The following is a 23552-nucleotide window of genomic DNA, read 5'->3' as shown; positions in this document are numbered from 1 at the left end:
CATCGCCACTCGGGAGACAAAGGCGGTCGGGCGTGGTGCTTGCCAACGCACCCCCTTGTGTGCCGTGCCGGCCTTCATAGGCGCTCGCTAACAGCACTTGCCCCAACAGTCTGTTAAGGCTACACGGGGGATATTTGTCTTTTTGTCTTGTACTTTACTATAAAATATAGGCGCCAGAATCTGTATGGAAATTCACTGCACGCAGCTCGCGTCCCGTGCCAACGATAACTGGAACGATGCTTGTCCCGATATTACTGTGTGTTGTAAACCTTCCTCCACCCGGCAAAGTCCATTCATAAAAAAAATTCACGTGTTATCAAACGTGGCCAGGATGTATTACTGCTTCAGCAGCATTAGGCACTTACCAGTCAGTGTTTGAACCATAGAGGCCGATCTTGACACCTCTGGAACCGATCATCGGCATGTCCACTCAGCTCCACATCATCCTGTACCACATGAGCCAATCTCTTCTCTAGCCCGTGCCCGTTTAGCCCCCCTCTGTCCCGCCAAACAGAAGCTGTTTGGGTTTAGCAGGGGCTGGGCATGCGGACTACGGGACCCAGCCAAAGCAGCCTTGCCTGCCGGAGGTGGTCGCAGATGGGAATGTGTCCAGATCTTTCAAAGATCTGAAAGCTCCTCAGTATGGATCGTAGGTAAGCGAGCCTGAATGTTTCAAGCAAGTGGAGATGTTCCTTCAGAGGGGGTCCAGGTTTCGCAAAGAAACAGGGAGGGGCATAGCTGTGCCCTCTAACAGACTGTTGGGGCAAGTGCTGTGAGCGAGCACCTATGAAGGCCGGCACGGCACACGAGGGGGTGGGTGGCCAACACCACGCCCGGCCGCATTTGTCCCCCGAGTGGCGATGTTTACTCACCGCTCCAGGTACTCATTTGAGCCTGAGTCGACCTAGGGGAGGCCCATCACCGTTTCAGTCAATCGCCACCGTGAGCGGGAATCGAACTCGGCTCGCCGTGTTCGTAGGGTACACGCTTACGAACGCAACTCACGGACACACACACGCGCGCACTGGTGACAAACTTGTTTTTCATTCTAGATTTGAAGTTTTCGTGACTGCAAGATCCATACTCTTTGGTTCTTTCGGTAAAGGTCACGTAGGTGAAATAATACAATGAAAACAAATTACGTCGTGATTTAATTAATTAATTTTTATTATACTCTTTTTCACCTACGTGACTTTACCGAAAGAACCAAAGAGTATGAACTTTTTTTGTTGTTCTCAGAAGTGTAAATGGATGAGTGGCTCCGAGTGTGAAACGTTGCGCTGGCGGCGTGTGATGGCAACGTCTTGCGAGCCCGGGTACCGTAGTTTCAGCCGTGCACCGATTCCCTGTCGGGGCGTGAATCATCCACGCGATTCCAGCGCTCGTCCTGCAAGGGGCAGCTTTTGTTTCCTGCTTTGGAGGCAAATTTACGGCGCTTCATTTTTTGTGTAGTTTTTTGTATTTTAATGGAATTTGGGGGACCTGACCTTTAAAGTATTTACATTTCTCCCTGTAGAGTAAGTTGTGAGTGACATTTTGCATGCCTTCACAAATTGGAATCCATATGCAGCAATGCGCATTTCATCTCGAGTTAGTGCTGTGATGTTACATTTTTATCAGTTTTGTGGTTAATTATTACCATTGTATCTTGAGCGAACATCATTTTTAATTTGTAGTACGTAATTATCATTGTTATTTGGGCAGTTAGTCAATCGGCAGGTTATCTGTGGTGGAGTAAATTGTGGATGACTTCCACCTCGACCTAACTGTCTGGACAGTGTGATAAGAGTTTGGTGATTGGACAAAAAAAACTTAAAACATTGGTAGTGGGGAGAGAAAAGAGTACGTCTACCGTGGAGATGGAGTCACAAAATCTTCTCAGATGCAGGTTCCATATTGCTCCATCGTGTAGGAGCGTGAGAGGGCGAAGGGGTGGAAGCCTTCATCTGGCAGTGGATCGATCGCGGATGATGATGACGATGCTGATTACGACTGGCGGCTGTTCAATAACGTGACGCCTCACTTTGTTGGAAGCAGCTTCAACATAATCATTTTTATTTCAAGTGGTATTTATAAAAATGTTCATTCCATTTGGCAGCCCGCAATAAAACAGTGACAAAAACCACCACTCTCTATTCTGTGAAATGTCTTACAGCACAGCACGAAGAAGCATTTGCCAGCAATTGGGTACAACGCAAACTTTGACCAGAAACAGACTGTACAGCAGATCTCAGTTCCAATTAAACATCTAGAAAACATTAACGAGGATGGTTTAAACAGGCAATGCAAGCAGGAATTTCATCATGGATGGGGGGGGGGGGGGTTAGTTTTTTTTGTCATTTTCATTTTGCAGTCACGTAGAAATGCTTTGGAGTTCGGTGGTTTTCAAAATTCCAGCCCCACCATCAGTTCTGAATCTAGTCCAGATTTCCACATTAGATTTCAGTCCAGATTTGAATCTGATCCCAGTCCGGAGTTCTGAATCCAGTCCTGATTTCCACATTGTATTTACGTCCAGATTTGAATAAGGCTCCAGTCCAGAGTTTTGAATCCAGTCCAGATTTTTACATTAGATTTCAGTCCAGATTTGAATCCGAATCCAGTCCAGATTTCCACATTAGATTCTAGTCCAGATTGTAATCCGAATCCAGTCCAGAGTCCTACATCCAGTCCAGATTTCCACATTAGATTTCAGTCCAGATTTGAATCCGAATCCAGTCCAAAGTCCCGAATCCAGTCCAGATTTTAATCCGAATCCAGTCCAGAGTCCTTAATCCAGTCCAGATTTCTACATTAGATACCAGTCCAGATTTGAATCCTAATCCAGTCCAGAGTCCTTAATCCAGTCCAGATTTCCACATTAGCCGGTCTTTCTCTCTTTTTTTCGTCTCGCTTTCTCGCACGCGCAAGCCAGGACCGCCCCACCCCCCCCCCGTTTATGTCCCGTTTAAATTGGAGAAACTTGGAACAATCTGGTGAGCGGATCGCGACTTTAAAGGAACTGGCATTTTTGACAATCGGGTACCTCGAGGAAGCAACGGAAACGAATTTCGACTCAATACCTTTTTAAAATGAGGTCACAGACGACATCACGAGTTTCAGGCAGGGTGATGTAAACGGATGCTGTTTACACTGGGATATAGAGTGTCCCTCTGGCTCTGTTGATCTCTTACCCCTTTAATCGTGTAATAATCATATATTTGTTTCAATATCCCCCTTGTTGACAAACATCCTTTGACTCAAGCATCTTCCTCCACATTAGAAGCTTCGCGCCCAAAACTCCACCACCGCCACCACCACCCCAATGCAATGCGGTTGCTCTATATCAGTAACAAATGTTTGCCTTTTGTTGACGGCCCAGCGCGCGCTGCTCTGCAGTAAACCCTTTAATTTCTCTCTCTCTCTCTCTCCAAAAGAACTTTCCATCGGTTGTCGCCTCAAACGGAACGCAGAAAATGTAACAAAAATCCGGCGTTGCAAGTTCGAGCTGGAGAACGTTTTTTTTTCCATTCGTGTGCCTTCGTTTTCACGCCTCTTTACCACCAACCACCCACCACCCACCGCCAAAACCCCATCCCACAACCCACCGCCGCCACTTCCCCGACCTCTCTCCATCAGTCTTGAACAGCATCGCGAGCGAGCGAAATCTTCGAGACGAGCGAAGCAGCGGGCGGCCGGCTGCTCACGTGGTCCCACCACCATCCCCAGCTTTGTTCGCTCCGCTCCGGCGATAGAGGCTGCCGTGAATTCGCGAGGAGCAGGAGGGGGGGGGGGTGAGAGAGAAGCGAGCAGGTTGCGCTGCAAAGGAGGATTCTTTGTTGGTGTGGTTTTTGAAAAAATATCTTTCCACCAAATCTATTTTGTTTTCACTTTAACTCCTGTTGGGTTGTTGTTGTTGTTGCGTTATCTCAATGTGATCCACGGATGTTGTTGTTGTTACCTCCTTGTAACCCACCGTTGTTGTTGCTGCTGTTACCTCCTTGTGACCCACCGTTGTTGTTGCTGCTGTTACCTCCTTGTGACCCACCGTTGTTGTTGCTGCTGTTATCTCCTTGTGACCGACGGTTCTTGTTGTTGTTGTTGCTTTATCTCATTGTGACCCACGGTTGTTGTTGTTGTTGCATTATCTTATTGTGACCCACGGTTGTTGTTGTTGTTGCATTATCTCATTGTGACCCACGGTTGTTGTTGTTGTTGCATTATCTCATTGTGACCCACGGTTGTTGTTGTTGTTGTTGCATTATCTCATTGTAACCCACGGTTGTTGTTGTTGTTGCATTATCTCATTGTAACCCACGGTTGTTGTTGTTGTTGCATTATCTCATTGTAACCCACGGTTGTTGTTGTTGTTGTTGTTGCTTTATCTCATCGTGACCCACGGTTGTTGTTGTTGTTGTTGCTTTATCTCATTGTGACCCACGGTTGTTGTTGTTGTTGTTGCGTTATCTCATTGTGACCCACGGGAACCCAGCCATCATGGCGACATCGCCACCGTCTCTCTCTCTTCCGCGTGCATCATCCTCCTCCTCTTCCTCCTCCTCTTCCTCCTCCTCTTCCTACTCCTCTTCCTCCTCCTCTTCCTCCTCCTCTTCCTCCTCCTCTTCCTACTCCTCTTCCTCCTCCTCTTCCTCCTCCTCTTCCTCCTCCTCCTCTCGTGGAGGAGAAGAAACTCGCGCGGGTGCACGTGACACGAGCAACGTAGAAATAGCAACGTCATTGCACGGATTTTTTTTTGTAAAAGTGTTTTTTTTCTTCGTCGCCATCGTCGTTGTTGAAGTTGTTGTTGATGTCGTTAGCAGTTGTTGTTGTTGTTAGTAGTTGTTTTAGTAGTAGTAGGAGTATCACTCTTCTGAATGAACTCCAGGGTTCATTCAAGGCTAAAGCGGAACCTTCCGTCAGCGCGCCACCACCCAGGTGTGCGAAGCTAGTCAGGCCCAGGCCCCCACCTCACCTTGGGAGGTGGAGGAGGTTGCAGCTGTCGATGATGATTGGAGTGATTGATCGGCTGAGTGATTGATCGGCCGAGTGATTGATTGGCCGAGAGTCGAGCGCAAAGTTTTTTTGTTTTGTTTTCGCTTTAGATTCCAAGACCACGCGCGGTGCCTTTATCGCCTTTCTTGTAAACTTTTTTTTGGGGATGTGCTTGGCTTCGGCAGGGGGTCATCTCTCTCACTGGCTCCCTTCCCCTCCCACGACCCCCGTTCACATCCTCTTGTCTGTCGCCGTCTAACCCGTGTGGTTGCTGTAGTTTATGTACGTGGCCTTCTTTCCCGGGTCGGCTATTCTCGACACGGAAATGATGAAGCGTAAACAATAACAACACAAATCAAGCAAAGAAAGTGGGATGTAAATAATAAATGCACACACACGCACACGCGCACAGGGACAAGAGTGGGGTTAGCGCATGTTCGTTTGCACGCACGCGCGTGTCCATGCACAGGTTCACAGTTGAGTGTGGGCGGGCATGCGGCAATTCATCTCCGCGGCGAATCGAGTACAAACAATTCGATTGCGTCTTCTTGGTTCTTTCGGTAAAGTCACGTAGAAGGGAAATAATCAAATAATAAAAATGAAACATAATAAAATAATTCTCACGACGTTTAGGCCACAACGCAAGCAGCCGTCCTCAGGTGAAGAACAGGTCTGTCGGAAAGAGACAGCGTCTGAATGAACACCACCAGGCTTGGAAGTGTATATTTAAGCTGGGTTGGAGGGGGAAGAGCGCCTTGACAAAATAATTTGCATATCAATAGAAATTTAGCATATTTATGTTTTATTTGTATTACTTTATTATTTCCCTTCTACGTGACTTTACCGAAAGAACCAAGAAGATGAATCCCTGCAGTCACGAAAGCTTTAAATCGAAATTTAATTTGATTGCGTTTTTCATCTCATTCGTTGCCGTCTCGTTTCGCCAAGAACTCTGTCCACCCGAGTTCGAGTCCAGGCCACGGGTTCTGCCCTCCGACGCAACCCTCACTCATCTTCACCAACCCACACTGACCAGCGTGGTGAAGTATTGTCAACAAAATTTTGATTTAAAACTTTCGTGACTGCAGGGATTCATATTCTTGGTTCTTTCGATAAAGTCACGTCATCAGGTGTGAAATCCACAGCAAGAAAATTTTATTGCTGTGGATTTCACACCTGATGACGTGACTTTATGATGATTGCTTGTGTTGCAGTCGAAACGTCGTGATAAATTTTTATTTTTATATTAATATTATTTTATTATTTCTCTTTTACGTGACTTTACCGAAAGAACCAAGAATGTGGTCAACTAGCCACCGTGACCGACACGGCATGGGAAGGCCGTCATCCAGCAGTGGATTTACTAAAGGACTGTGAACAACAATAATAATACTCATCAGCATATATTCATTCTAGATTTGAAGCTTTCGTGACTGCAAGGATTCATACTCTTAGGTTTTTTTCGGTAAAGTGACGTAGGTAGTAAATAAGTAATACAAATAAATAATAAAAATAATAGAAATAATAATATCAATAAAATAAAGCATTATTTATTATTTTACTTCTATAATTATTTCTATTATTTTTTTATTATAATAGAAAAAATAATAGAAATTGAATAATACAATATGTATTACTTTATTTTGTATTATTTCTATAATTTTTAGTATTCATGTTTATTATTTATTTATTTTTCCCCTACGTGACTTTACCGAAAAAACCTAAGAGTATCATATATTCATTATACCATGGATGTCAAAATATCTGCTGGCACAGTCGCAGTCCACCCGTCTTTCAATCAAAACACAAACTCGTGCCTCTGCGTTTTGCCTGGAACGGGGGCCCCATAATTTTCAGCGGAGTGCGCTTGCCAATAACATCCGAGGAATCCGTCAACACGTGTGTTTAACAGGCCTGACTCCGCTGATGAGACTCAAGGATTTCAAAACCGGTCCCGACTTTTGCTCGCCTGAAATCAACTGCCGCTCAATAGCCTTGGTGTGGTAGGCCAAGAGGCTGACGGAGCCAAATTGACGAGACTGTTTTATCTCCGCGCAGAGACAGAACGAAGTTCTTGCTGACTGTGCACTCTCAATCGCAATGGTCTCGTGGTTCAACTTCTTGGTCGGGTGTCGTGTCAGCCCATCGAACATCGATTGACCAATTCCTTAAACACGCGATTCGAAATGCGAGTTCGGAAAGGAACCGGCGAATCAACACGTGCCTTGCGAAAAGGCCTTGACCCGACACAGCCTACCGTGACGACGGCTGCCTTTAATCCTAGCGCCCACAGCTGTCGACGAAGCACAAACCTGCAGTTGCTTACACATTCATTAAACACAGCAAACAGTAAACCTTGCTTATGTAAAGTACTCGGCACAAAGTCGTGCTTTGTGCAGTCGTGGAGAATATAAGTAGCAAAATAAATAGGCAGGCGACGTCTCCTTCATGCATCTGTCCCTTAATTATTTTCACTTTCCATCAGTCACGAGACATTCTGACAGTGCCTCATTTCAGCAGCATTGGTTCGGTACGGGGCGCCTAAGTGGTGAGATGTCATCTCCCTCGTATGCAGGAGGTCGTGGGTTTGATCCCGATCCCGACCCTGACGCCTGTATAGTTGGATTTCGCATGTCTATTTCTCTCTCTGTGGTCGCGTGGATTTTTATCCGGGACCTACGGGTTTTCCCTCCATATTTAGAATCAACGTGCGTTTAGAGTATTTGACTGCTACACATTTACACGTAATGATAAGCCACTTAATTGAGCTTTCATTTGTGGCCAGGTCGCTTTTGAAAAAAAGAGCTATACATCTCAGTAGGCCTCACCTGGTCAAATACAAACTAAAAACAGCACAAACATAATCTGGGCCGGTTTTTACATACACTGTCTCATCAGCAGTCAGGCTTGCTTGAGCCATGACATATTTTGTGTGCCGTATTTTTATGTTGCTGTGTATTATATCGTTTTGTGCAGAAGTGAGAGCCATGTCATCAAGAGTGGGGCCTTGCATCTAACATTGCGCCGTGCTGCTGCATTGGTTAAAACAAGCCTGCCTCTGCTGATGAGTCTCTACACGTTAAAACCTGCCCAGAGCGTGCTTAGATCGAAGCATTGCATACGACTGTGTGGCAGCTGATGGGTTGTGTAAGGGTCACTTTGAATCACTACGTGGACGGACGGATTCGTGGAGACATTATCCGTGTAAATAAATGTATTAGCTAATATTTTTTGTTTAAAATTAATTAGCTACGTGTGTTTGTGAGAACTTTTCCCCACGGTATGAATCCAAATGTATTAAAATGAGAACAATAATCGCCTTACGCAGTCTTCCGTTCAAATGAAAAATAATACCACGTTAATTAGACAATGTTCGTTTGCATTACGCGGACATCAGACTTAATTACGGCTCTTGTATTTTTTTGTTCAGAGAAAGGAAGAAGAAGACCAAACGTAAATATTTATTAAATAAAAACAAACTTCCACTGTCAACAAACCCAAAAATATTCCGCATCGATTTGTCGGGGAGGAGACTGCATTCGATTCTCGCTCAATTAATGCAAATTAATTAATACAAATGACAAAATATTTATCATGAGACCTCCTTTGCCAGTACCAAAATATGAGAATAGGTTTTTCCCCTTTTTTCTGCCAACAAAACAAATGTTAAGATGTTAAAACAACAAACTGAAACCTTTTACATGGAATCACGTCTGCATTAACCACAATGCTTGTGGTCAGAATGCAAACAAAAAACACACTGTGATAATATATGCATTGTCTTTGAAACTGATTGGTCCACACCAGAGACAGCTTTCTTTTGAGCCTCGTCTCAAACGGCGCTAGACCAGAGGACGCCAAAAGTCTAACATCGTTTGAGACGAGGCTCCAAAGAAAGCTGTCTCTGGTGTGGACCAATCAGTTTCAAAGACAATGCAAATATCAGAATACGTTTTTTGTTTGCATTCTGGCCACAAGCATTGTGATTAATGCAGACATGATTCCTTGTAAAAGGTTTCAGTTTGGTGCGTTAACATCTTAACACAGCTGTTTTGTTGCCAGAGAAAAGAGGAAAACCTCTTCTCACAAAATATTTAATTTCGTTTGTTTCCCCCCCCCCCCCCCCGCGCCTCCCATTAGCACGATTGGCTACGTACGGTGCGAAAGAAGTTCAACGTACATACGTACAAAGTCAGGACACGCGGGGTCATTTAATTTATTGTCACGCTGGCATTAAAACGTTTTAATTGTGTATCCTTGACGTTCATATTTTATCTGTTATCAATTTCTACTTTTCATATCCCTCTGGTGGTCACCGCAAATGTTGTCGTTTTAAAAGCAAAAAAAAAAACTCGACCAAAAACTCCGAATGAATTGAGACGAAACATAATTGATGAACGTTCAGATAATCCAGCTGCAATCTTCGATTAAAAACAAAGTCCAACATTCATTTAAAAATATAATCCATGCAGCATGCATTCGTGCGAATGAAAGGCAGTTTGACCATTTGTTATGATAAATTTCCCTTTGTGATTTGTTAAAATAAACTTAACAGCCACACGTGTGATAATTGTTTTTTTTACCCTTTTATCTGGCAAAAAAACTGACACCTTTTTTACAAAGAGTCATGTTTGCATTGACCACAATACCTGCGGTCGGAATGCAAACAAAAAAACACAACTCTGATAATGTATGCACTGCCCTTGAAATTGATTGGTCCACACCCGAGACAGATTTTCTTAGAGCCCAGTCTCACATGGTGTTGGACCAGATGACGCCAAAAGGCGCACAGCTCAAAGACAATGCACCATCAGAGTATGGGAGCTCGGGATAAGCATTTACACCATTGGAACCTCCTTTGCCAGTAGCAAAATATGATAATTGTTTTTTTTACCCTTTTATCTGCCAACAAAACTGACACCTTTTTTTTGTAAAAGCCCCACGTGTGTCCTGACTTTTGGGCCACCCTGTATAGATTTTTTGACACGCAACGTTCACGCACACGAGGAACATTTCAACCGGAACAAGTCATGGGGCCTTTTCTCTTGAGCGTTAAGGTCACTTTAACCAAAGCGTGCAATGTTAGTGGAAGGTAAAGTATATTTTGATCGTGCAAATGAAGACAATAACAGAAGAAGAAAAACAACAACTCAACAACAACAACAACGAACCATGCACGTGATTATAATTTACTACTATAATACTGGTCAACGCACTTTTCTGGCATAAGGTATTCCAACGGATTTAAGGTAATTTTGGGGTGCTGATTCCAAATATGGCATCAGTTTTTGTCCATCACATCAGGTTTTTGAGATATCAAATATTGCATTTTCAATAGAAACTGCAGAAGATACATATTAAATAAATGTGGATATCTACATAAAATGATATTATAAACACACTAACCTAAAAATACAGCACCGTATTTTAACACTAAAGCAGTCACTGACTCGCAACAACTTGCAATCATAAGTGACAGAGTTAAATTCGGGTAAAATCAATGAAAATGGGGTATGCCGATAGCATAAAATGAGATGTGATAGAGCAAATCTGAGGTCAGATTTGGAATCAGCACCCTGAAATTAGTCTAAAACAGCTACAAAAGTCCAGGCCAGAAAAACATGTTTTTTTTTGTTGACTAATGTAATGAGACATCAATGTTTGTGTCCGGCGCGTAAACGTCACTCCACGTGGACTAGCCCCCCTCCTTAATAATCATGAACAGGTTACGTCCTTACACCATTGGTACCTTAGTTACCAGTAAAAAATATGATAATTGTTTTTTTACCCTTTTATCTGGCAACAAAACTGACACCTTTTTTACGAGGAGTCATGTTTGCATAGACCACAATACCTGCAGTCATAATGCAAACAAAAAACATAACTCTGATAATGTATGCACTGTCCTTGAAGTTGATTGGTCCACACCCGAGACAGCTTTCCTTAGAGCCTAGTCTCACATGGGTTGGACCAGATGACGCCAGGTATTGTGGTCTATGCAAACATGACTCCTCGTAAAAAAGGTGTCAGTTTTGTTGCCAGATAAAAGGGTAAAAAAAACAATTATCAGGTTACGTCCTGTTCTTTGGGTCTTTCGGTATAGTCATGTAGATAGGTCCAAAAGAAAATAACAAAAAAATAACAACAAAAAACTACGACGTTTCGATCACAACACAAGCGATGGTCATCGGGAGAAAAAAAGAGGGGGAAAGCTGCTGAGGCAGACTGTTTTAAAGGTTTGAAATGGGTGTAGCCCAAGGGTCATAAACGAAGTGGGCGGGGCTAGTGATGTTAATATGAGAGCGGCCTTCACGAGGAGGGCACGGAGGTGGCTATGTCAATGTGAGATATTAGCATATTCTAAGGTTTTCGGTAAGGTCACGTAGGTAAAAAATTAAAATTAATAAAAGTAAAATAAAAATAAAATAAAAATCACGACGTTTCGGAGGCAACACAAGCTTCCGTCTTCTGGTGGAACCGTCACAGCCACGATTGCTGTATCAAGTAAGAGAAATTCCAAGAAAACAGTCCTTGTTTATATACTGGTTGAGGGTGGGAGGAGCCAAGGTAGGCACCTGGATATTATTTTTGTGAGGTTCGGTGCGGCTGAAACACGCTGTTAGGAATGCTCCTTTTGAGCCTTACTTTATTCATTTTAATTTTAATTATTTACCTACGTGACTTTACCGAAAACCTTAGAATATGAATCCTTGCAGTCACGAAAGCTTCAAATCTAGAGATTAGCATGTTCATGGGAGATCGCAGAGCAGCAACGTCGAGCTCGACGTGCAAGGTGGCTGTGTTAGTGTGAGAAATAAAGTTTATCTGGAAGCATATTATATTTTTTGCGACATAGAATTGTAATGTATTACTTACTGTTAGTAGCTCAGCTTATTGGAGAGTATATGAAACTATGTAGTTTATACTTTAGTTGTTTACGTGGTGGTTTATTTACTGCTGCTACATACTATTAACATTCCTTCCCTTTATTAATGTTACCCCTATTCCCTCCCTTTGATGCTACTAATCCTGCATAATGCACGGGCATAATATGACTTTAAACCCCCCGCCAAACCTCCTACGCATTTCACAAGTAGTACTAATTGCATATCTGCATTTCCCATAAATATGCTAAATTCCTCTTGATATGCAAATTCTTTTGTCAAGGCGCTCTTCCCCCTCCAACCCAGCTTAAATAGACGCTCCAAGCCAGGGGTGTGTCATTCAGACTCTGTCTTCTCGACAGACCTGTTCTCCACCTGAGGACGGCTGCTTGCGTTGTGGCCGAAACGTCGTGAGAATTTTTTTATTATGTTTTATTTTTATTATTTTATTATTTCCATTCTACGTGACTTTACCGAAAGAACCAAGAAAATGTAACCTGTTAATGTAAAATCAAAGAGCCGAAAATAACAACTAACATCGGAAGGTGGTAGGATGGGAACATCACAGCCAGTTATGACAAACTGGTTGATAACGTCCTTCCAATGATTGCTCAGTTTATACCCGTCTTCTCGATTGAAGTTGTGGCTTTGTCTGTATATGTGGATGGCTTCATGAACGAATATTTGTTGATAGCCAGTGGGTTTGCAAAGAGCCTTCGTCTTAGAGAAATCTATTTCGTGTGTGCCCACCGCATTAAAACAATGATCAGCCATGGTCGAGGTATTGGTCCTACCGTGTTTCAGATCTGCCTTGTGTTCACGAACACGGTCCGAGACATGTCGCTTAGTTTCCCCAATGTAACTACTGCCGCAGACACAGCTTAGCTTGTAGACACCGGGGGGTATTGCATGTCAGGGATCACATCCTTCACATATGGGATCAGACCACGAAATCATGAGGAAAACACAAGATCCAGGTTCGATTTAACACGGTACATAAAATTCGTGATCTGATCCCATCTGTGAGGGTTTCCTCCGTTTTTTCCCGCTTTCCTCCTCCCACAACAGCGGACACGGCACATGTCCTCAATGGCGTTGGCCCAAACATGCCAATGGAGTCTCCTCAAAAAGAGCCTTTGGACTCAATGTAGCTGTCCTGGGTAAACAACAATCAGCATTATATCACTGAGTGCCATTGACCGCAGTAGCGTCCCTTGCCCCGGTGACATTTACAATGAGCACGGCATAAGCATGGCAAAGCATACTCACGCCATACAATAACGACAACAAAAACGCGCGTTGATTCTCATCGCACGTGCATACGATTTTAAACAACGCTTGAAACGCAATCTCAGCTCCCTCTTCAGAGGAGGCCCTTCCACCACCGATGCAATTGCAGGGCCTGCACCTGCTCCATCTATGCCCCAAGGACAATCAGCTTCCTCCGCCTGCCTCGCGCCGTGATAATTTTTCAACTGGCCAGGTTTCTGGCGAGCGTTTCAAATGTCCCCCCCCCCCCACCTCCTCACCCCCACCCGCAGGGGAAACGTATTCCGAGCGACTCATCGGCCACAGCAGCTTGCGCCGCCGACGGCCGTCAAAATCGACAACTTTGTTCTCAACGCTCGCTCCCCAGAGGCGGTCAACTTCCCACGCTCATCAAGTGTCGCCCGCCAGACCGCCCGTCCGCATGTCAAATCGTCGTCATTGCCAGAGGCGGCGTCTCGTGCGTGCCGACGAGCGGCCTCTCGAACTCGCCGCCGTGACTTTGAGAGGCCACCACAATGTTACACCACCACCCCCCACTTCTCCCCCGGAATCAACGCGACACGGGGGGGGCGGTGGTGGTGGTGGTGGTGGCCGATTGTGTGGAGCGGCGTTGGCCGAGGGAGGTGGCCGTGCCGCCGTCACCCGCGTGCTAGTGGCGGCGAACTCAACGAAGTAAACGAAAACGAAAAACGAACTCGATGTCGAGAAGGAAACGGAGGGAGCGGATACATACTTGGAGCTCACTTACTGTTGGGCTCGGCAGCGTTCTCGCAGATCTCCGTCTTCGCCTGACCGTTGGGGCGTTCGCCCGACTTCTGGGACAGCTTCTGGGACATGGTGGCGGCCGTGACCACGGCCTTGAAGCTGCGCTTGCGCTTCTGGACGTTGAGCTCCGGGTGCAACACGATGATGTAGACCTTGGGGAAGAAGAGCATCCCCAGCGACACGGTGGCGCTGAGGCTCATGGAGATGGTGAGGGTCGTCGTCTGGATGTACATCTGCGCGTGGGTGTCGGGCGGGTGGGAGATGCACGGAGGAATAACGAGAGTATCGTTAACAAGAGCAGCAGCAGCAGCTGCAGCAGCGTCATCAGCAGCAACGTTGACAAAAAGCATCGACAGCATCAAGAAGTTTAACACGTAGGCTTTCGCGACCAATATTATTCATAATCAACGTTTTTGGGTTTAGATCGGGTTATTTATAAATGTGTCGTAACCCTCCACCACCCGACATGGCCAATCAGTAAAAAACTGTCACGTTGACAAAAGACAATTAGTTCACTGCTTTAGCCCACCGGTGTGTTGAAGCGTGAAACCACAACAATTTACAATTTGAGTACGACGTTTCGCTGGTAATTGCATCCAGCATCATCGGGCAATTCGCCAGAACATGACCGACATCAACGGAATCATCAACACTAAACATCAGTGGCATCATCATCAGCAGGAGCAGTGCTAATGTCATCAGGAGTAACGTCGATAACATCATCAACAGCATCAGCACAACACCAGCAACATCCACAAAAGCATTAGCAATGAACATCAGCAACATAGACAATGGCAAAAAATATCATCCACCACATCCGAAGCAGCAACATTATGATCATCAACACCATCAGCACAACAATCTCTCCTTGACATTCGGTGTAATTTTCAGTTTTTTTATTAGGTATAGACCTGTGAGCCATGAGGCTCTTGACTCGGGTGTAACCGTAACAAACAAATCATGAACAAAGAACATCTTAAAGTGACGTTTCGCAACAGAAACATCCAGTAAAAAACAGTAAAAATCTCACCCCCCCCCAAAAGAAGTGAATTAACTTAATGTGGCTTGCGCCCATTGATACTGCTGCTGGGACACGCAGGCGCTACACAAGTTGGAACTAGACACTTTTTTTGCTGCTGGGGTCAAATCCTTCACAGCGTTCTTCATCGCAAGGCCACCAGGGGCCTCTGGTGGCCTCTGGTGGCCTTGAGTGCGTCCCCTGAAGTGCGGTCTCCCACAACGCACGAAAAGAAACAACAACACACCGCATCATCGTCATCGTCGTGATGCTGTCAAACCCAACCCAAGGGTTTCTCACACACTGATGATGTCTGATCGGCGAAAGTACCCCCCGCCCGCCCGCCCTCTGAAAATTAGCGAAGAACGCTGCCTTAATTTATAAACTCCGAGTGAGATGACAGAAGCGATGTAGATTTGGTTTTCCAGACTGTGTGTCTTGTCACTCAGCAACACAGTCACTCAACACACTGCAGGTCACATCAACATCACCCACTCACCACACTGCAGGTCACAACAACTCACTCACCCACGCACCACACTGCAGGTCACAACAACACACTCACTCACCCACTCACTCACCACACTGCATGTCACAACAACACACCCACTCACCACACTACAAGTCACAACAACACTCCCACTCACCACACTACAAGTCACAACAACACACTCACCCACGCACCACACTGCAGGTCACAACAACACACTCACTCACCCACCCACTCACCACACTACAAGTCACAACAACACTCCCACTCACCACACAACAAGTCACAACAACACACCCACTCACCACACTGCAGGACACACCAACACACTCACTCACCACACTGCAGGTCACAACAACACACTCACCCACTCACCACACTGCAGGTCACAACAACACACTCACCCACTCACCACACTGCAGGTCACAACAACTCACTCACCCACGCACCACACTGCAGGTCACAACAACACACTCACTCACCCACTCACTCACCACACTGCATGTCACAACAACACACCCACTCACCACACTACAAGTCACAACAACACTCCCACTCACCACACTACAAGTCACAACAACACACTCACCCACGCACCACACTGCAGGTCACAACAACACACTCACTCACCCACCCACTCACCACACTACAAGTCACAACAACACTCCCACTCACCACACAACAAGTCACAACAACACACCCACTCACCACACTGCAGGACACACCAACACACTCACTCACCACACTGCAGGTCACAACAACACACTCACCCACTCACCACACTGCAGGTCACAACAACACACTCACCCACTCACCACACTGCAGGTCACAACAACACTCACTCACCCACTCACCACACTGCAGGTCACAACAACACACCCACTCACCACACTGCAGGTCACCACAACACACTCACCCACTCACCACACTGCAGGTCACAACAACACACCCACTCACCACACTACAAGTCACAACAACACACCCACTCACCACACTGCAAGTCACAACATCACACCCACTCACCACACTGCAAGTCACAACAACACACTCACCCACTCACCACACTGCAGGTCACAACAACACACTCACTCACCATGCTGCAGATCACAACAACACACTCACTCACCACACTGAAAGTCACTACAACACACTCACTCACTCACCACACTGCAAGTCACAACACACTCACCCACTCACCACACTGCAAGTCACAACAACACACCCACTCACCATGCTGCAGATCACAACAACACACTCACCACACTGCAGATCACCACAACACACCCACTCACCACACTGCAAGTCACAACACACTCACTCACTCACCACACTGCAAGTCACAACAACACACTCACTCACTCACCACACTGCAGGTCACAACAACACACTCACTCACTCACCACACTGCAAGTCACAACAACACACTCACTCACTCAACACACTGCAAGTCACAACAACACACTCACTCACTCACCACACTGCAAGTCACAACAACACACTCACCCACTCACCACACTGCAGGTCACAACAACACTCACCCACTCACCACACTGCAGGTCACAACAACACACTCACCCACTCACCACACTGCAGGTCACAACAACACACCCACTCACCACACTGCAGGTCACAACAACACACTCACCACACTGCAGATCACCACAACACACCCACTCACCACACTGCAAGTCACAACAACACACCCACTCACCACACTGCAGGTCACCACAACACACCCACTCACCACACTGCAAGTCACAACAACACACCCACTCACCACACTGCAGGTTACAACAACACACCCACTCACCACACTACAAGTCACAACAACACACCCACTCACCACACTGCAGGTCACCACAACACACCCACTCACCACACTGCAAGTCACAACAACACACCCACTCACCACACTGCAGGTCACCACAACACACCCACTCACCACACTGCAAGTCACAACAACACACCCACTCACCACACTACAAGTCACAACAACACACCCACTCACCACACTGCAAGTCACAACAACACACTCACCCACTCACCACACTGCAGGTCACAACAACACACTCACCCACTCGCCACACTGCAGGTCACATCAACACACTCATTCACTCACCACACTGCAAGTCACAACAACTCACTCAACCACTCACCACACTGCAGGTCACAACAACACACTCACCCACTCACCACGCTGCAGGTCACAACAATACACCCACTCACCACACTGCAGGTCACAACAACACACTCACTCACCACACTGCAAGTCACAACAACACACTCACTCACCACACTGCAAGTCACATCAACACACTCACTCACTCACCACACTGCAGGTCACAACAACACACTCACCCACTCACCACACTGCAGGTCACAACAACACACCCACTCACCACACTGCAGGTCACAACAACACACTCACCCACTCACCACACTGCAAGTCACAACAACACACTCACCCACTCACCACACTGCAGGTCACAACAACACACTCACCACACTGCAGATCACCACAACACACCCACTCACCACACTGCAAGTCACAACAACACACCCACTCACCACACTGCAGGTCACCACAAAACACCCACTCACCACACTGCAAGTCACAACAACACACCCACTCACCACACTGCAGGTTACAACAACACACCCACTCACCACACTACAAGTCACAACAACACACCCACTCACCACACTGTAAGTCACAACAACACACTCACCCACTCACCACACTGCAGGTCACAACAACACACCCACTCACCACACTGCAGGTCACAACAACACACTCACCCACTCACCACACTGCAGGTCACAACAACACACTCACCCACTCGCCACACTGCAGGTCACATCAACACACTCATTCACTCACCACACTGCAAGTCACAACAACTCACTCAACCACTCACCACACTGCAGGTCACAACAACACACTCACCCACTCACCACGCTGCAGGTCACAACAATACACCCACTCACCACACTGCAGGTCACAACAACACACTCACTCACCACACTGCAAGTCACAACAACACACTCACTCACCACACTGCAAGTCACATCAACACACTCACTCACTCACCACACTGCAAGTCACAACAACACACCCACTCACCACACTGCAAGTCACATCAACACACTCACCCACTCACCACACTGCAGGTCACAACAACAAACCCACTCACCACACTGCAAGTCACAACAACACACCCACTCACCACACTGCAGGTCACAACAACACACTCACCCAACAACAACAGCCACCATTCGCCACTAAGTGGCGGTGACGTCACAATGGCGATTGTGCCTGGACAGGTGCACTTTGAGGTCACGTGACGTGTGAAGACTCGCTGGCAGGAGGTGACGGGACAGACCCAGGTGCCACGTGCGTAAAGTTTAGCAAAGAACACCCGCACAGCTTCAAATAGACTGTTGGGGCAAGTGTTGTTGGCGAGCACCTATAATGGCCGGCATGGCACAGTAACCACGCCTGGCCGCGTTTGTCTCCCAAGTGACGATGTTTACACACCACCCCAGGTACTCTTTTTAGGCTGCTCGACCTAGGGGAGGCCCAGGACGAGTTCAGATAATCGTCACTGGTGGTGGCCGTGATCGGGAATCGAACTCGGGTCGATGGGTTCGTAGCACAGCGCGCTAACTGCTGCACCACCGCTCGTCCCCCCCCCCCCCTCAAGACACAAACACACAGACACATCCCAGCAATGTGATACAACCCACGGTCAACATGTTCAAATCATTTTAATAAACAATGTACGCACCCACTCTCGCTCTTGCTTTCTTTGTTTCTGTTGATGCCGCAGGCTGGCAAGGGGTCCCCCCCCCCAAAAAAAAAACCCCGTCCCATACACACAGCGAGCGAATTATTCACGAAGAATTAATTGTGTATTTTTTTTTTACTGCGTCTGTTGGACCGTCCTCAATGCTTAGTTCTCGCAGGGCAAACCCACGGTCTCTTTGGTTACGCTGGCCGCGTACCACCGTGCCAGTTGGCCGATTCGGCGAATCCCGGCTGTGAGACACACCTGTCGAGTTTGGCGTTTTCGCCTCCTGAGTTCACAGTTATTTTAATCCCACTGTGATGTGTGTCGTGCGCGCCGTGTCGGCCTTCATAGGTGCTCACTAACAGCACTTGCCCCTACAGCCCGACGTGGGGCAACATTGGCGCTCTCACTACAATCCACGCCGCTCTCCATCACTCACTACGGGCGCAGTGTTCCCTCCTTAGTTCCCTCCGTATTCCCTCCGTATTGTTCACTATGTATTGTTCCCTCCTTAGTTCCCTCCTTATTGTTCCCTCCGTATTGTTCACTACTTATTGGCCCCTCCTTATTGTTCCCTCCTTATTGTTCCCTTTTTATTGTTCCTTCCTTATTATTCTCCCGTTAGTATTCCCTCCTTATTGTTCCCTCCTTATTGTTCCCTCTTATTGTTCCCTCCTTATTGTTCCCTCTTATTGTTCCCTCTTATTGTTCCCTCTTATTGTTCCCTCTTATTGTTCCCTCCTTATTGTTCCCTCCTTATTGTTCCCTCCTTATTGTTCCCTCCTTATTGTTCCCTCTTATTGTTCCCTCTTATTGTTCCCTCTTATTGTTCCCTCTTATTGTTCCCTCTTATTGTTCCCTCTTATTGTTCCCTCTTATTGTTCCCTCTTATTGTTCCCTCTTATTGTTCCCTCTTATTGTTCCCTCTTATTGTTCCCTCCTTATTGTTCCCTCTTATTGTTCCCTCCTTTTTGTTCTCCCGTTAGTATTCCCTCCTTATTGTTCCCTTCTTATTGTTCCCTCCCTATTGTTCCCTCATTATTGTTCCCTTATTGTTCCCCCGTTAGTGTCCCTCCTTATTGTTCCCTTCCTTTTGTTCCCTCCCCATTGTTCCCTCCTTAGTGTTCCCTCCTCATTGTTCCCTCCGTATTGTTCCCTCCTTATTGTTCGCTCCTTATTGTTCCCTCCTTAGTCACCAACTTGCTCTGGGCGTCATTTGGGCTATCCGCGATTCGCATCCGGAAGTCTACGCGACTCCCGGCTGCATCGGGAGAGAGGGCGAGAAGTGATGAGAGTGAGTGATGAGATAACGTTATGAGATGCATCATCAATGCATCACTGTAAGGTGATGTATAGCATCATAATAATTAAAGGTAAGTTTATTTATAAACTATTATTCGATAATTTCATGTTGATTCTAAGCTACTTTATGATTATAGCTAATTCGTGTTGTTGTTTAACTCCGACGATTTGTATGTAGTTAATATCTCGCCTACGTACTTATTTAAGGCAATGCATTTCACAGATTCCGTGGGGCCGATGTCATAATTTTGGCCTTGCCAGAGCTAGACCAAAGGCCGCAAAGAGGTGAACACTCCAAGGACAATGCAAACGAAGCCATAGAAGAGGCTGTCACTGGTGCAGGCCAAGCCATTTCAAAGACAACGAACACATTATGAAAGCATATTTGCATTTTTTACCACGAGTATGTGTGGTCAATGCAGAATTGATGCCTCGTGATAGGTGTGTCTATTTGGTGTTGGAACATCTAAACACCCGCTGTATTTATGCCAATAAGGCTAAAGCCATAAAAACAAAATCCATGAACATTAACGGCCCCTTAGTTAAGATGCTGGTGACGATGATGACCCATTCAGAATCCTCCAGCAACATCTCATTCCCTCGCGGTAGGACATCACACGGCGTTCTCTTTCCGTATCACTTCACCGGTAGACGCTTAACACGACACAGACGGCAACATGCACCGCTGTCATCATCGCCGCCGCTGCTGCTGCTGCTGTGCTACTTGTGATATCGTTTCATTGTCTTGTGACGCAAGCATTTGCAGTACTCCACAACCAAGTTCAGTTGTCGGTCGTCACCGCCGCAGACTGCCAACGCCACATCGGTTATCCAAGAAGGCTGTCAATTTGCAACAATTTCGGGACGGCCTTTTTTAGTAGAAGCGCAGCCCCTGCAAGTGCTTGGCTCGTGTCACTGCCGGCAGAAGGGCGCAGCACTCAAGAGAGAGCTCGAGACCAAAGTTAATTGAACTCTTCCACGCCGGCCAGACGTTATTGGAAGAAGTGGGCGTACAGTCATCAAACGTTACCCGACCACGCACGAACTGCCTGGTCATAAACTTCACTGTGGTGCACCCATTGACACTTCAGGGTGTGCAGAGGCGGTGCGTGGGGGTGGTGGTGGTGGTGTGGGGGCGGATTTAATAAACTGGCACTGTTCGAAATGCTTCGCCGAGATCTCAAACGGGCGACTGCCTGGATTGCACTTTTTTTCAGAATCATCAGAATATTTGTTTGGACGGCAGGAATCCGATGAGCTAGTAAGCTCTTGTTCGCAGATGCCCAGTAATGTGCGCAGCGCACTAACCAGTAAGTCGCAGCAGGGTGCCTCTGAGCATGGCTCGTTCCGAGAGAGCAAACATTGGCTCTCTGGAGCCACTGGAAGATGTGGTGTGCAGCAGAGGTCGCAACCGGGTACCCGATACCCGTACCCTATCCGATATCCGGCTACCCGTACCCGGCCGGGTACGGGTACGGGTAGCCGTTTGCGACCCTGGTACGGCCGGGTACGGGTACGGGTAGGCCGTGAGTCACTGGTGAGTAACCGTTTGTCACTCATTTCGGGTAGGGTACGGGTACGGGTAGGGAACGGGTAGCCGTACCCGGCCGGGTACGGGTACCCGTTTGCGACCCTGGTGCGGCCGGGTACGGGTACGGGTAAGGAATCAAAACCCGTTTACGACCTCTGGTGTGCAGTGATAACGACGCTCCTCCGCATAGCGTCGCGAGCAATTTATTTCATGTTCGCCTTGTTCGCCCGCTGGTTATGGTTATTTTCGAGAAGAGGAGATGCGTTAGTCCCGTTTTGTGTGCGTGTCAAGAGTGCGTTCGTGAGGTCTTGCATCGGGTTCCTTGTTAACAACGAATAGCGGGCAAGGCGAGCAGCAGCAGCAGCAGCAGACGCGACCGTGGAAGTTTACAGCGAGCAAAGCAACCCAGAGCAGCTTTTGTCTGGCCACGCATGTCAGGCCGGGAGTTGTGAACGGTTTAGAAACTTCTTCGTGCCTTTTCTAGGTAAACAAACATCGCCTCACTTCGTCTGTCTTCCTCGCCCCTTCTCGAATTGGTACGAGAGTGTGTGCGCCGTCTTAGTTTTGTTATCACCTGCGTTTAACACGTAGCCGGATTTCGCGACCATTATTCTTCACTGGATTCGAAGCTTTCGTGACTGCAGGAATTACTCTTTGGTTCTGTCGGTAAAGTCACGTAGAAATGAAATTAAATAATAATGTAAATAATTATTTAATTTCTTTCTACGTGACTTTACCGAAAGAACCAAAGAGTAATATTATTCACATTTAAGTTTTTTTGGGGGGGGTTACATCGCGTAAATATAAAGAGTGAATATTGTGGGTTTACTCTGTTGCAGTAACCAGCTGGCACGTGTCGTTCACGTGACAACCCACACTATGCCGGCTGCGTCGGGTGGAGGTGGGGCTCACAACACATTTACACTCAGGCATTCTCACCCGAATAACACAAAACACCCCACTAATATTATGCATACAAATATTGTCCGCGTGTTGAATTGGCAAGCTTGTGATTGGCAGCGTCTCTCTCTCTCTTTCTGTATAACATCTGAGTCGCCTCTGGCAGCGAAATAAACTAACTCTCACATGCCTCGATCATTACACTGGTCAACAAAAACAATTTCTGGCCTGGACTTTTGCAGCTGTTTTAGACTAATTTCAGGGTGCTGTTTCCAAATCTGATCTCAGATTTGCTCGATCACATCTCATTTTTATGCTTTCGGCATACCCCATTTTCATTGATTTTACCCGAAATTAACTCTGTCACTTATGATTGCAAGTTGTTGCGAGTCAGTGACTGCTTTAGTGTTAAAATATGGTGCTGTATTTTTAGGATAGTGTGTTTATAATGTAATTTTATGTAGATATCCACATTTATTTAATATTTTTCTTCTGCTGTTTTAATTGAAAATGCAATATTTGATATCTCAAAAACCTGTGAAAGACAAAAACTGATGCCAGATTTGGAATCAGCACCCCAAAATTACCTTAAACCCGTTGGAATACCTTATGCCAGAAAAAGTGTTTTAAC

At 46.5% G+C, this 23552-nt stretch overlaps 1 protein-coding gene and 1 long non-coding RNA gene across 2 annotated transcripts in view; both read right to left on the bottom strand.

The window, feature by feature from the left end:
* Window positions 1–2034: 2034 nt before the first annotated feature.
* On the bottom strand, window positions 2035–4556 carry LOC133356583 (uncharacterized). The gene is made up of 2 exons (XR_009756861.1): window positions 4013–4556; window positions 2035–3940 (listed from the first exon to the last, which is right to left on the bottom strand). It is a non-coding gene; the product is annotated as an uncharacterized LOC133356583 (long non-coding RNA).
* A 44-nt stretch (window positions 4557–4600) lies between these two features.
* The window catches only part of LOC133356475 (metabotropic glutamate receptor 7-like), a 137639-nt gene continuing 118687 nt past the window's right edge, over window positions 4601–23552 (bottom strand). Inside the window, exons 5-6 of the mRNA XM_061574006.1 lie at window positions 13873–14122; window positions 4601–5279 (exon numbers count right to left, since the gene is read on the bottom strand). Coding sequence (XP_061429990.1) covers window positions 5227–5279; window positions 13873–14122 — 303 coding nt within the window. The 3' untranslated portion in view covers window positions 4601–5226. The remainder of the gene's footprint in view (window positions 5280–13872; window positions 14123–23552) is intronic.

This window comes from Lethenteron reissneri, chromosome 54, assembly GCF_015708825.2.
Source record: "Lethenteron reissneri isolate LAM-NWPU_2019-01 chromosome 54, ASM1570882v1, whole genome shotgun sequence".
NCBI lineage: Eukaryota > Metazoa > Chordata > Hyperoartia > Petromyzontiformes > Petromyzontidae > Lethenteron > Lethenteron reissneri.
Note: the sequence above shows the minus strand (reverse complement) of the source record. Positions and strands in the feature narration are given on the sequence as shown.